This window comes from Chionomys nivalis, chromosome 11 (assembly GCF_950005125.1).
Source record: "Chionomys nivalis chromosome 11, mChiNiv1.1, whole genome shotgun sequence".
Classification (NCBI taxonomy): domain Eukaryota; kingdom Metazoa; phylum Chordata; class Mammalia; order Rodentia; family Cricetidae; genus Chionomys; species Chionomys nivalis.
The window spans coordinates 21,570,952-21,585,928 of record NC_080096.1 but is presented as its reverse complement, the minus strand read 5'-3'; the positions used below and the strand labels follow the sequence as shown (position 1 = coordinate 21,585,928).

The 14,977-nt window shown below is 54.3% G+C and overlaps 1 protein-coding gene across 1 annotated transcript; it reads left to right on the top strand.

The window, feature by feature from the left end:
- The first annotated feature begins 2,941 nt into the window (after positions 1–2,941).
- On the top strand, positions 2,942–11,882 carry Matn1 (matrilin 1). The gene is made up of 8 exons (XM_057785275.1): positions 2,942–3,044; positions 4,357–4,703; positions 6,681–6,903; positions 8,090–8,215; positions 8,666–9,082; positions 9,893–10,045; positions 11,240–11,320; positions 11,833–11,882. Exons 1-8 carry the CDS (start codon positions 2,942–2,944, stop codon positions 11,880–11,882), a joined length of 1,500 nt encoding a protein of 499 aa, XP_057641258.1.
- The last annotated feature ends 3,095 nt before the right edge of the window (positions 11,883–14,977 follow it).

Below are 14,977 nucleotides of genomic sequence, written 5' to 3'. Positions count from 1 at the left end.
CGGATCCCCTAGATGCATGGGTGAGCCAGCCTAGCTGCATTGGTGAGCTCCAGGCTCACTGAGAGACCCTGTGTCTTAGTCACTAGTCTATTGCTGTGACAAGACACTAGGACCAAGGAAAATCCTAAGAGGAAAGTATTTAATTGAGGGACTGTTCACAGTTTCTGTTATAGTCCACTGTCATCATGGTGGAGGTGGGATGAAGAAGTAGTTGAGAACTATATCCTGATCTGCAGGCAGAGAAAGGAGAGAGAGAGAGAGAGAGAGAGAGAGAGAGAGAGAGAGAGAGAGAGATTAGGACTTGTGGGCTTTTGAAACCTCAAAGACCACCCTCAATGACACATTTCCCCTAACAAGGCCACACCCACTCCAACAAGGCCACACCCCCAATCCTTCTAATCCTTTTACACAGTTCCACTCCCTGGAAGCATTCAAATAACCTATGGTGGCCATTCTTATTCAAACCACCACACACAATCTCAAAAACTAAGGTGGAGCGTGATAGAGGAAGGATACCTTACGCTGAATTCCATCTTCCACACACACACGCACATATAATACATGTGAACACATGTAAACACGCACACACAGAGTAGAGCTCACACCTGTGAGCTCAGCACTTGGAAAGCTGAGGCAGGGGGATCTGTGAGTTGGAGGTCATTCTGCACTAGAGGGTGAGACTCTGTCTCAAAACATTAGGAAAGGGCTGGAGAGATGGCTCAGAGGTTAAGAGCACTGGCTGCTCTTCCAGAGGTCCTGAGTTCAATTCCCAGCAACCACATGGTGGCTCACAACCATCTGTACTGAGATCTGGCGCCCAGGCACACATCGAGGTAGAATGTTGTATACATAATAAATAAATAAATCTTTAAAAAAAATTAGGAAAAAAGTAATGAAGATTTATTTTGGGATTGAGTAATAATACAGACAGTGATGGGCAGTGGGGGCAGGCTTCCTGAACTGAGACAGGAGACAGTCGTCTGTTGGAGGAATGTGCTGGGCCTGCGAGCGAGCACTGGAGAGGGAGTCCTGAGTTGTATCTTGGCAGTGGAAGCACTCTACTCCCTGAGCCATCCTGGACACCTTAGATTTCTGGGAGGCTGTCGGGTACGGGAATGGAGCACACAGAGCTCCTGATTTTGAGGCCAGGGAAAATGTTTCATATTTTCTTTTTTTTTTTTTTTTTTTTTTTTTTTTTGGTTTTTCGAGATAGGGTTTCTCTGTGGCTTTGGAGCCTGTCCTGGAACTAGCTCTTGTAGACCAGGCTGGTCTCGAACTCACAGAGATCCGCCTACCTCTGCCTCCCAAGTGCTGGGATTAAAGGCGTGCGCCACCACCGCCCGGCTGTTTCATATTTTCAAAGCACAAATATTTCTTTTTCTGTCCTCAATGTATAGGTTGAACTTCCAGGTGCCCTCAGCTGTCGGCCCCATGCTGGAATGTGAAAGCCGTCCTTCTCTCTGCGACCCTCGCCATTCCTGAAAGCCTACCTGGGGCATATTTTGGGACTCTGTTAACTAGGGGAGCGACACAGAGAAGGCGCCTGTGCTTCTTCTGGGGGCACAGACCGGCCATTCAGAAGAAGCTGAAAGAGCAGCTTCATGGGCCCAGCTGGGCCCAGCAACAGGCTCTGTCCCCTGAGCCGCAGGATGAGTGCTGGCTCAAACTCTCCCTGTCCACCCTGCCAAGAGTTGGAGTGTGCATCTCTCACTGAGGCCACCATCGCTGTCACCATTGCTACCCCTCATGTGACCCAGATGGGACCCCACTCATTACCATATTAGTTAACAAACTTCTTTGTTTATCATTGTCCCTGGGCCTCAGGGATGGGAAAGGAACTGAGCCAAAAAGGACCCCCATGCTGGGGTGGTGAGGACAGCCACACAGCACAGTTTGGGAGACAGGATATTTGCTGCAGTTTCTGGGGACTGTGCAGACCTCCCCCCTCCCCCCAAGGAATGGAAGGAGGTGTCAGCAGCGCAGAGGTGCTGAGGGCTGAGAACTGGGGTCAGATGAAACCACAATGGGAGAAGGCAAAGAGAACAAGTGTGGAAAAGCGTGTTTGTCATGACAGGGTGAGGGATGATGCCATGGTTGCTGAAGATGCAGCCGTGGACTAGGTCAGCTGTGCCTGGGGATCTTCTTTGAAACCAGTACTCCCCTGCCTCATCTTCCTTCTCCTGTCTTCTCATTGCTTTCCCGATGTGATCCCGCACGGCTGGCTCAGATCATCCCTCAGTCTTTCTAGCTAGCTCTGGCAGACAACTGGCACTGTCCCCACTCCCAGAAGAGGCATGAGGCACAGAGGGGTGCAGCAAGTTGCCGGAGGTCACACTAGCATATGCTCTGGCTCCCATATCTGCCGTTAGCCATTATCCCTTCCCCGCCACTCCGTGTGCTGCCTTGCGCACACTAAGCATGGCTGTGCTAGTCGCAGTCTGGGAGAATTGTGCTGGGACTAAGTTAGTGAGAAGGAAGCGCTGGGAAGATAGCCCTGCTCAGCTCAGCCAGCGGCCTCTGGGGAGAACTGGCACAGCTGGAGAAGAAGGTGTGCGCACTGAGGAGACTAGGGAGCAGGTTGAGCGAGGAAACCGGGTTTGGGATTGTGGGTGGGGAGGACTTAGGAATGAGGGGTAGTGCAGGGCAAGGGCTCTAGTGTCCCTGGGTGGTAGGTCCAAGTCAGCACGGGCTCGGCCAAAGTGGCCTCCCCCACCCACCTGAGATTTCCTGAATTCCAGCTGTGGCTTAAGCTGCTTTTGCAGGCAAAGGGGCTCTTGTGGCCAACTGCTTCCACCCTCCCTTTCCAGGGACACACACCTCCATTCAGCATGGCCCCGCCCCCGGGGGTTGTGGCAGGGGTGCTGTCCCCTGCCCAGTGGGTTGATAAGACCCATCCCTCTGGCCCCTCTGGTGTGCCACTGCTGTCCCTGTTGCCGCAACCATGAAAGTCCCCACTGGCCCAGTCTTTGCGCTCTGTAGCCTGCTGCTGTTGCTGTTGCTGCTACAGGTCCCTGGTAGCCATGGCCTCGTCCCTCAGCCCAGAGGTAAGGGGACCATGGATAATGGGGATACTGGATCCATGGCCCCTGACAAACAGTGTGAGAAGCTGGGCACAGATACAGATGGAGGTTAAATGGGAATCAGAGTTTGGGGGTGTCAGTGTAGGAATGACAGTGGGGATATTGGTGTCAGTGAGGGCTGGGGCAGGTGACCCTCAGGGCCACACATGCTGCAGGGACCAGGAACCCACAAAGAGCCAGCCAGAGTTGGGAGCAGTGCTGGGCTCAGGGCTCTGTGAGTGCAGATTTGGAGACTGGGTGTCTGTTCAGCTTCCATCCGTCCTTCTGGAGCTGTGCAGTGCTCTGGCAGCTCTCGGGTGCTCAGCCATTCCAGTACAGATGGGGAAACTGAGGCTGTAGGAGGAGGACCTGCCTCAGCTTGGCCTGCGAGATAGCCCCAGAGCCACTAGGGGTCAGGTCCACTAGGAGGCTGGGATATGGCTAACTCTGTGTCGCTGGACCCCTGTCCACCCATTTGGAGGCTGAGCTGGCAGGGAGCAGGCTGTCAATCACGAAGAATCCTGGTACATCTTCCGTCTTCTGGTCCCTTGTGTCCTTAGGGAATGGACTTGTTTCTGTACGGCGGGGGGCTGGGCAGGGCAGTGTGTCACAGAGCCCATTTCGGCTACAGAGCTAAGACATCTGGTCCTCAGCTTCGTCTCCCTCTGCACAGATGGGAAATGAGGTTCAAAAAGTGCTGCCCCTGCCCCTGGGGTCACAGAGCAGCCGAACCAGGGACTGAACCCAAGCCCGCCTCCTTCCGCGGCTGGCAATCGCCTGTCACTGGTACTGCCTTGGGGTCTGGAGGGAGACTGTTCCTGGGGGTGTCTTGGGGCCACCTGGCCAGGATGACAAGGTGCCCCTAGGAATCGCTGCTCCTTCCATGTCATGGGTGGGAAGTGGCTCTAAATTTGTTGATGAAAATGGGCTGTGCGGATGGGTACCGTGTTGGCTCTTAAAGCCGTGCCCACCCAGGAGTCCGTTCATTGTCCTCCTGCCTAACATTCTGCCAGCAAATCCCACTGGCCTCTACGCATCTTTGCTTGTTTTTGGAGGATTCTGCAAAGTGGTGCCATCAGTCCGTTGCTCAGATAAGGAAGGCTCAAGAGGGAATGCGTGGCCCAAGATGAGAGGGGTCTCCTGTCTTTCTCCCCACGGGCTGAGCCGTATGCCTGAGACTACACACTGAGCTGAGGATCTAGCGGGACCACTGAGGCCCACCCTGACTTCTCTGGAGTCCGAGGCTACTCCTCTAACATCTGCTCCGTCTCTCTGCTTTCTCCCCAACCCCTCCCAGTGCACCTCTGCCGGACACGCCCGACGGACCTGGTGTTTGTCGTTGATAGTTCCCGCAGCGTGAGACCCGTGGAGTTTGAGAAGGTGAAGGTGTTCCTGTCTCAGGTCATCGAGTCACTGGATGTGGGGCGCAATGCCACCCGAGTTGGTTTGATCAACTATGCTAGCACCGTCAAGCCTGAGTTCCCACTTCGGGCCCACGGCTCCAAGGCCTCGCTGCTGCAAGCTGTGCGCCGCATCCAGCCGCTGTCCACGGGCACCATGACTGGCCTGGCCCTGCAGTACGCCATCACCAAGGCCTTGAGTGATGCTGAGGGTGGGCGTACCAAATCCCCCGACATCAGCAAGGTACGGAGCATTGACTGATTGGAGTAGGATGCAGGGTTGATGCCATTGAGTTCTCCAGGCCTCTCTGTTCAGAGCGTTGCCTGGCGTCTTTCCACGGGAAGTGACAGAGCGAGGGTTGGGGTCTTCTTTGAAGTGGAGAAAGGAAGGCCAGGTGGGGACAGTATGCACTCAGCAGGCTTGATGCTGCACTGCCACTCCGGATACGCTACTTTTAAGCACAATTTCTCAGTTTCCCCACCTATGAAACGTAGTACTGATAACCTCTCTTGCAGCTTGGCTCAACAAGGTGCCTGGTACCCAGCATGCCCTACAATGGCACCCGTGTACTTTGTCAGTCTGTGCTTGGGAAGGTGAGACAGTCCCCCGAGTCACCATCACAGAGGGCCCCAGGCGTGTACTGAGCAACACACAGGCTTTCTGCCCACATTACCCTTTCTCTGAGTTTGTCCCCATGCCTGCTTTTGTTGGCTTGAGAAGCCACCATTTCCCTGGGCCCCTTCCTCCCTCTCTGTAGCCCACTTTCTTGCTCACTGGAGACCAATGCCTGATGTTGATAGCTCTATTGTATACACAGGGAAAACGGTACAGAAAGCTCCAGCAGTGTGTCCAAATTCTCAAAGGCAGGAGTGTTCAGGGACTGTGACACACAATCCCAGCCATCCCCAGTCCCCAGAGAAGTGACACCAGATGCTGGTGGGCTACTTTGTGATACTGCTCAAATGATTTATCATGAGGTACAGGAGCTGGGGCCGACGGCTGGCTGTGCTTGGAGGCTGGGGTAGCTCCAGCGGATGCTGATGGAGAGGGAGGGAACCCGTGCTATCTGCAGCCTGCAGATCTCTAGAGTTAACTGGTCCCCTAGACTGGACTGGTGGCCTCAGAGGGCTAATGGGGACAACACTCTCCCAGCAGGTCACAGGGGGCCTGCTGGGGGTGGACACCTGGTGGGACACTTAGAAATCTCAAGGTTGGGTGGAGGCTAGAAACCACAGGGGTTGGGTGGAGTGTGACACCTCAGAGTCACAGCTAGGTCCCTGAGGGGAGGAATGTGCAGAATCACTTCCCAGGGGACAGTGTGATGGTTCTGAAATAGCGGTTGATCCTTTGGGGCTTCTGCAGGTGACTCATCTCACTCCCTGTGGCCCCATGCCTTTCATAGAGGCAGAGACCCCAGGTAAGCAAAGGGACTCAGGGAAGAAGCCCCATTTCTGGCCCAGACCTGCCTTAACTACTTCACAGTCAGGCACCAGGACACTGCCAGGCTTGGAACCCCTCTTCTTAAGGCACCGAGCAAGGGCATGGGGGAGGGGAGCAGTCGGCAGGCTCTTCTTCCCTGTAAGGCGTAGGTGTCATCCTGGGTAGGATGGACAAAAGGGCATTTTCCTTTAGTGTGTTGGTTCTCTGGATTTGGGAGGTTGATCTTCCTTTGGGCCCAAAGCAACGCATATATCCTGGAAGCGCCCCATCTTCATTTATGAGACTCGGCTTCCCTCTGGTGGTCATTATGCAGAATTGCAAGGGGTTAGTTTCTTGCCTGGACATTTTCTCCCACGCTGACCACGGGGACCTCAGGGAGACCAGAAGCCACAGTCACCAGGGCGTGGTTCTCGGCATCTGGAGGTTCCAGAAGGCTTGAGTGTGAGGAAGACACACAGCCGTGTTTTCAAAGTTCCTATTTGTTCTCAGGAGGTGGGACCCCAGGACCCACAGCTTTCTGCCTGATGGAGGAGGCTCCAGAGACTGGAGTCAGAAGGGAGACACCTCAGCCCTCATCTCCCACAGTCAGAAAAAGTCTGTAGCCTTCACGGCTAGTGGGATCTCTTTTCTGATGTGTGTGTGTGTGTGTGTGTGTGTGTGTGTGCGCGCGCGCGCATGCTGGCTACCACCGGTTCTGTGCCCCTGGGCGAATTCCGGTGCCTTTCAGACTCTTGTCTTGAGGGTTTGTTGGAGCCGGTCCTCATATGCCCCTACGTGCAGGTTGTCATCGTGGTGACTGATGGGAGACCCCAGGACAGCGTGCGGGACGTGTCTGCACGCGCGCGGGCCAGCGGCATCGAGCTGTTCGCTATTGGCGTGGGCCGCGTGGACAAGGCCACGCTGCGACAGATCGCCAGCGAGCCGCAGGAAGAGCACGTGGATTACGTGGAGAGCTACAATGTCATTGAGAAGCTGTCTAAGAAGTTCCAGGAGGCCCTCTGTGGTGCGCGTCCGGGAGGGGCGGGGCCGAGCAGGCCTAGGGGCGGGGCCTGGACAGAGGTTGGTTTGAAGAAGGGTTAAGAGTCAACACGGGTTGACTAACTCTGGGGACCATGGGACAGAAATAAGCCGATCTCAGAGCCAGGCCTGGGATGGTGGAGATGGGGTGAAGCAAGGGTGGAGACAGAATAAACGTGGGAGGGCGGGTCTGGGGGCAGAGCACAGAAGCAGGGCTGAGTGAACATTGGGAGGGGCTAGTCCTAGGGGTGGGACTGGGACAGGGTGACAGGCTAGGGACTTGTGAGATCAAAGAGCCAGGGCGGGTAGTGTTAAAGACTGTTAGCATCAGTATCAGGGTGAGGCCGAGGGAAAGACCTCCATGACTTAAGAGTGGAACCCAGAATAGGTTGAGGCGGGGTAGTGCATCCAGGCTCGACCAGTAATGGAAGGGGAGTCCAGATTTTGGAAGTACCCCAGCCTGAAGTTCAAGACCCTTTTTATAAGATGACTTTACAGGGACCAAGGATGGGCTTGAACCCATTCGGGGAGAATTTTAAAAACAAAACAACAAAACCAAACCAAACCCAAACTACCAGGTAGATCTCAGCACCAAAGGTTTCCATGATGCCAGAGGGTCCAGGCGCCTGGAAGGTTTGGAGTCCTTTGTGGAGGGGAGATGAGGATTTATTGGGGACGTGACAAGGTACATAGTTGGACCAGGGATGAGGCTGCGGTCCACTCTTCCCCATGTAGGTAATGGGGCTCAGAGCCCGTTCCTTACTATGAGGATTGAGTGGGTCATGCAAGGCACAGCACTAGCTCCCAGCTTGCAACAGCCTTTTTATCATGGGATTTGTGTGTTCTGTGCTTATTGTCATGGGAGTTGTAGAGACTCAGCTACAGGAGTGGATAGAACATGCAAGAGGCCCTGCCCCCATGGCCTCTACCGTTGCAGGGGGCTTTGGTTTCCATTAGCGGCATTATCCCCTTCTTTGGGAGCCCTGGCTCTGGCTAAGCAGCGCCACCCTGGGTTGAGAATGTGGGAAATGGGCTCTATCCAGTTCGGGTTGCGTGAGACTCAGTTTCCTTGAATGTGCCAGGGTCTGGTCTTCATGGACAGGGAGGGGCATTTCAGCTGAGATGAGCAAGCATTTGTGAGTCTGATTTCTGGCCTCCCCTTGTCTTCCCAGTGGTGTCAGACCTGTGTGCCACAGGGGACCATGACTGTGAGCAGGTGTGCGTCAGTTCTCCAGGCTCCTACACCTGTGCCTGCCACGAGGGCTTCACCCTGAACAGTGATGGCAAGACCTGCAATGGTCAGTGGATGGACCTGGGAAAACCCTGGGGAGGGAGGTGGGAGATGGTCCTGGCTGCTTCCCAGGACACACATCTGAGACATTGTGTTCTCTGCTTCTGGACCGATCTACAAAATAGGCAGATGCTTTCTAGAGCCTCTTAGCTGTGTGGGAGGTTCCCTCCTGACTTCTGATTCCCTCCATTGCACTAGATATGGTGTGTTGTTGAGGTAGGGCGAGGCACAGATCCTGAGCTGATGTCTTGGTGTCACCGGTTTTGAGCTGTGTGACTCCCCAGATGTTTCCGATGCTGTAAAATGCGGCCAGGAACTCTGGCTTTGTAGAGGGAAGCCTGAGACACAAAGAGGGTGACCCAAGTCCAGAACTGCACACAGTATAGTGCCCAGGCGAAGGCGGTAATGGATGACCATGTCCTCAAGTGTCACCCTCCTGTCACTGTGCTCTCCTCAGTCTGCAGTGGCGGTGGGAGTGGCTCAGCCACCGACCTGGTCTTCCTCATTGATGGATCCAAGAGCGTGCGGCCTGAGAACTTTGAGCTGGTGAAGAAGTTCATCAACCAGATTGTGGACACCCTGGATGTGTCAGACAGGCTGGCCCAGGTGGGGCTGGTGCAGTACTCAAGCTCAATACGCCAGGAGTTCCCGCTTGGCCGCTTCCACACCAAGAAGGACATCAAGGCGGCTGTGAGGAACATGTCCTACATGGAGAAGGGCACCATGACTGGCGCTGCCCTGAAGTATCTCATAGATAATTCCTTCACTGTGTCCAGCGGGGCAAGGCCTGGTGCCCAGAAGGTGGGCATTGTCTTCACTGACGGCAGGAGCCAGGACTATATTAATGATGCAGCCAGGAAGGCCAAGGAGCTCGGTATGTGTTTCCTGCCTGGCTTCTGGACCCCACTGATGGTCAGGGACACCCATAGGCACAGTTCTACTGTAGCTTGCTCTGTGACTTCCAATAAACGTTTAAACCTAGATTACTTCAAATAGGGAGGTGTTTGCTAGATCGATTCTCTCTTATACCCATGACAAAACTGAGGCTCTGGAGGACCGGGTGGCTTGTTCTAGGTCCCTTTGTTGCTGAGACTTTCAACCTTCCCAGCTGTAATAATATCAACAGTAACCCAGAAAGGAGTATAACAAAAGTTTATTTATTTGGGGATAAACTCACAGTAAGGGTAGCGATCCACAGTCCTCTGCGCCATCTAGGAACTGGAACCGAATCCAGCAGAAAAAGCAGTCGCACACGATTTTTATCTATTCTTATAGTACATGAGTCCACACCCAAAGTGGGCTGGTATCTTAAAGGCTATTGGCTGAAGGCGTTCCCACAACACCCAGCAGAATGTTGGTTCCCAAGAATGCACCAACTGTTGGGAAACAACCCCACTTTAAGACAGGTTATACCATTTTAACCAAATGAGGAAAATACAAACCATCAGACAGATGTTTTGAGGGTCAGATGAGGCTCACAGTACAAACACCACTGAACACATAGCAGACCCTCGGCCAACATGGCAGATCTATTTGTTCATGGTACAGGCACTGTGCCTGCAATTCCAGCAGCTGCCACCAGGAAGTGTCTTGCGCAGGCAGTCTAGGCATTCCCCAGGAGGCTTAACCATCTCTCTGCCTGCTGTCTGGGAGGTCAGTCTTCTGTGTTTGGTTCCTCTGACAGGCTTTAAGATGTTTGCGGTGGGCGTGGGCAATGCTGTGGAGGAGGAGCTGAGGGAGATCGCCTCTGAGCCGGTGGACGACCACTACTTCTACACAGCTGACTTCAAGACCATCAATCAGATCGGCAAGAAGTTGCAGAAGAAAATCTGTGTGGGTGAGCGAGCCCAGGGGCTGTCAAAGGGAGGGGCTCTGTGGGGAATAGAGCCACCCTGGGTCTGAGTGTGGCCTGGGTAAAGCAAAGTGGCACAGTGGTGGTAGCACCAGCACTGGGCTGGATAACTCAGTACCAGCCGAGACATGCTGACCCCCCATCTTTGAGCGGTGCTATCCTCAGTGGTCTGCACGTTCCGTCATTTGCCCCATTTGATAGGAAGATCATGGTCCTGTTTTGTAGCCAGGAAAGCAAAAGCTAGAGGGGTGGGACCACTGTTGATTGTTGGAGCCAGGGGTGAACGCTGTTGCCTTTTTGGCTCTACTGATGTCTTGGCCCATGGTCTGATCTTTGTGGTAACAAGTCTGGGATCCTGGGTAATGGAGAAACCTTAGCTGATAGTGTGCTAGCTTTGCAAGCATGAAGACCTGAGTTCTATCCCTCCGGTCCATCTCAGAAATCAAAGAATGCAGCCAGAGGGCTGGAGAGATGGCTCAGTGCTTAAGAGCACTGGCTGCTCTTTCTGGAGGACCTGACTTTGACTCCCAGCCCCCATATGGTAGCTCACAACTGTCTGTAGCTACAGTTCCAGTGGGTCTGACACCTGCTTCTGGCCTCTGAGGATACTGCATGGACATAGTATGCATACATTCATTCATTCAGGCAAAACACCCACATACATAAATAATACATTAAAAAGTCAGGTGTGGCATGCTTGTAATCCACATCTAAGGGGGCAGAGACAGGCAGAGCCCTGCGGCTTGCTGGCTAGGCAGCCTAACCTACTTGGTGAGCTTCAAGACTAGGTCTCAAAAAACTAGATAGATTGCAATACCTGCCACATGTATGTGCATGCACACAGGAACACACACACACACACACATGCACACGCACATGCACAAGCACACACTCCAGAGGTCAGACCCAGATGAACCTTCAGCTAAGACGACATGAGCATCCCCACACAGCAGGTACTCAACCCAGTTCCCTATCAGGGCTCTGAGGACAACCAAACCCCCTCTTCATCACTCCTGGGGGTGCCATCTAGAGCCCCTGATGTCCTCCTGCTATTCTTCCTTCTGTCCTCCCAGATTCCACCCCCCCATCCCTAAATCTCCCCTGTGTCAGCCCCAGCAGTGACTGGCCCCTGTCCCTCCCACCGCTTAGCAGTGGCCCTCCCTCTCTTCTTTGCTGCAGAGGAAGACCCGTGTGCTTGCGAGTCCATAGTGAGATTTGAGGCCAAGGTGGAGGATCTGCTGCAGGCCCTAACCAGGAAGCATATCCTTGCGCAGGCTGTGGAGGGCAGGGGTGAGGAGGGCGGGAGAAGCACAGAGCGCCAGGATACCTGGGCATGGCCACAGAAGGTATGGCTTTAGGTATAGGCTTGGGGCAGCCCTCTCCTGCTAAGGCCTGGGGTCTGACTAGCAAGGCTGGCATCTGCCTTATAATGAACCTTGTCAAACTCAGTAGCTCCCATATGGCAGGGAAACTGAGGCAGAAGCCAAGTTCTAGGGATGGGGTACAGATGGAGTCTGGACCTGCTCCCCAAATGTGGAGCTCATGGGCTCCTTTCTCAGGCACCTGGTGACATGGCAAATCTCAGAGGCGGACCCAGCCCTTACAGCTCACCAGTCTCAGGAATTCCCCAGGACTGAGCACTCCTGGGCTTTGGTGGAGGGGGAGGGAGCGAGAGAAAGTCCTGGATGTCGCTCCTAGGGGAATCCAGAAGTGGGGCCAGGTCATTACTCCCAGCTCTGACCACCTGCTCTTGCCCTTAACTCCAAGTCCACTGGAAGCTCTGAGCAAGCGGCTGGCTGTCCTGGAGAACAGAATCATCTAACAGCTCCCGTGGTCTTGGCATCTTCCACCCAACGCGTGGCTCACAAAGTCCTGGGAAGGTTCTCTGTAGCTGGAGTTAGTCTGGCTTCCATGCAGTAGCGAGGTAGCCTGGGGAGAAGGACCGCAGGTCTCCCCAGCCTCTGGTGTCCTAGGGCTGAGAGCAGGAGGGGACGCGTGTTCATGCCTGCTGGGAGTGCATGATGGTGTCTGTGAGAATGTGTGTGCCCGAGCATGCTCACATGTGTCTGGGAGCAGGGACGTGTGCCCAGATGGAAATGCAGGAAATGGGTGTGTGAGAGACTGTGTATGTACTTTTTTTCCCCGACCGAAAGCTTAATATATTTCTGTTTTCAGTTAATTCTTTAGCCTTTCTTGACTCTGTGATTCTTCTATACCTTGAAGGGAAACAATTAAGTGCGGATCACTGTATACCCCGGATGGAATTGGAAGTGGTGCCTGGGGGCGAGGAGGAAGGATGATGGAGGTGCATGTGCTGGGGTTGCTGGGATGAGGCGGTTGTGGGGACAGTCGCATGGTTCTGACGAAGCTGACAGAGGTCACACCACGACCAGATCGGCCTATGTCCCACCTGCTCACCTTCACACCTGTCCCCGTGGTTTCAGTCCCACTCCCAGGGACCAGCCAGAGAAGGCTCACCCATCATCCCCACCTTATGGAGGGGAAGGCTGAGTGACGAAAGGTTTCTATCTGTGTGCCGGCTCTTGCATCAGGACCGCAGGACAGCAAAAGAAACTGGTGCCACAGGGGTGGGAAGTGATACCAATTAGGAATTACTTATTCAGGCATTCATTCTTCAGGTATCGAATGTGTACCCAGCCTCCACATCAGGCAGGAGGGAGAGGGTGGCCAGGGAGGCAGAATCTTTGCTTCATCTTGACAGCTGGAGAAGGGTATGGCTTTAGGTGGTGCCAGTCTCTCCTGGGAAGCCTGGGTTGGGAGCTTTCAAGTGGGGTAATGGGGAGGTCTGCTGAGCCTGGGGTGATGGGCAAGTCCACTGAGCCTGGCTTGGCCTGGCCCCTCATGTTTTCTGCTACTTTGTGTCCCCTGTATGTTTTCTTCGTGTGTGTCCCTGATACTCTGCTGTTACAGTGGAAACCCCTGCACAGATAGCCCCTCCGGATCCTTGCTCCATGTTGGCTCTTCCTGAGCCCTGCCAGCTACACTCTGAGTTCCAGTCCCCTCCTCTCTGACCTGGAGGCTTTCTCCTTTAGTTCCCAGATTCTGGCTCCCATACCACTAAGCTACCTGGTGACTTGATAAGACCAGTCACTGCTTTGAGTCTCCAGCTGTGGAAAGGACACCTGAGCCCTGTAGCCTGGAGTACCAAGAATGTGGAGGGACGTTCTCCAGTCTCAACAACTCTGATGAGCTTCCGTGGCTCACTGGCTTGCACAGGCTGGGCTAGCTGGGCCTCTAGGATGGGCCAGGAGCCTACCCCAGCATGGACATTTGGCTTGCCCCATGTCTGTTCCTCATAAGGAACTTAAGCCACGGGGGACTCTCTGACAGAGTCCTGTACCCTCTCATATGATGCCTGTGCCCAGGGCTTCCAGACACCAAGGCCTGGGTACTCAACAGGCAATTTCTCTGAGACAGCCTCGTCTGCGTTTTGGGAAGCACCACCCTGAAGGTTCCAGGGCTCAGCTAGCAGGGAGAGAGAGCATGCAGCTTTTAGGACAGTGACTGCCTCTCAGTCTGTAATGCAACAAATGCAGTGGATTTAGGCCCGGCCTTAGGTGCTAGGGAAAGAACAGAGCTGAAAACAAAAGCTGCCAGCCTTGCTTTGCCAATGTTGTGTGATCCCGGGGCCAATATGGATCTTGGGTCCTCCTCAGCGCAATGGAGATTTGACCCAGGTCCTTCCCAAGGAACCCCAACAGAAGCAAACACATAGAGAAGCACCCACGAGTACTGCCTGTGCCTGGCACAGAGTGGCTACCAGGCTCCGAGTGTCCATGAGCTGTCTCACAGGGAGGTGAGGGTGGAGGGTTTAGGATCCCAGGGTGTGAATCAATGCCCCTCCCCACCAGCTCCCTGGCTCGAAGAGACTCTAGCATCCTTGACTCTCCACTGGTACCCCGTGCCATCTCACAAGATACCTGTGTCCAGGCCTTCCAGAGAACAAAGGGCTGGGTACATACGGGGCAGGACCTGTTGGGCACATGTGGGTTTGGTGAGAGAGCCTTGGAGGCCAGGCAAAGCCCTTTGAGGAGCCAGGATATGAGGCACACGAGGAGATGGGTGGAGGACAGCAAGGGTACAGGACTTTGGAGTACTGAGTAGCCAGGTTCAACGGCCTATTCTCTATTGCTTGGCTCACTCATGCACGCCTGAGTTCATTTCACATTAACGAAGCCACGCGGAAGGCAGAGTACACACCAGGTGCTGGGATAAAATGGAAAATGTCCCGTGGCCTCTGGTAGTTTGCGCTTACTGTGTAGGGGAGGACCACAGGCATTAGAAATAACTCCATGGAGATTTGAGCCAGGGCTACAGAGTAGGAGAGCAGGCTTGGTAGGGGTCAGAGACTCCAGTGGCTGCTGAAGCCTGGGGCTGGGGAAGGCATCCTGGCAGAGGCCAGCCTCAGCATGGATATAGAGGGGCAAGGGAGGTGGGAAGAATGTGTTGAGGGGCAGAGAGAGGCATGGGGGAAGTCCTGGACTGGGAAGGCAGGCCTGCATTAAATGCCACAGGGCCAGGGAGTAGCCAGGGGCTGGGAAGAAGCCTGAGAGATTGTTAAGGGTCCATGAATTGGTCTTAAACTTTGGGTTTAAGCTGGAGGGCGGTGGGGAGGAAGTCTTGGAGATTTTCAGGGGAGGGGGCGGACATCTCCAGGTCTCTCTTGTACGTGTATGACTTGTTATGCCTCCCGCAAACACTAGATGGGACAGGAGGTGAAAGGGACCGAGCATCCGTGTCACACACATCTCTAGGGAAGGACAGGGACTTTGAAACTGACTCTGCTGGATCCCAGGCAAGGTGGTCGGTAGAAGGCATTGAGACCCTTGGGCTGGTTTAGACCTTGGCCTCCAGGGAGAGCTGCTGGCAGGTCTCCCCTCCACCCCAGGGGGCAAT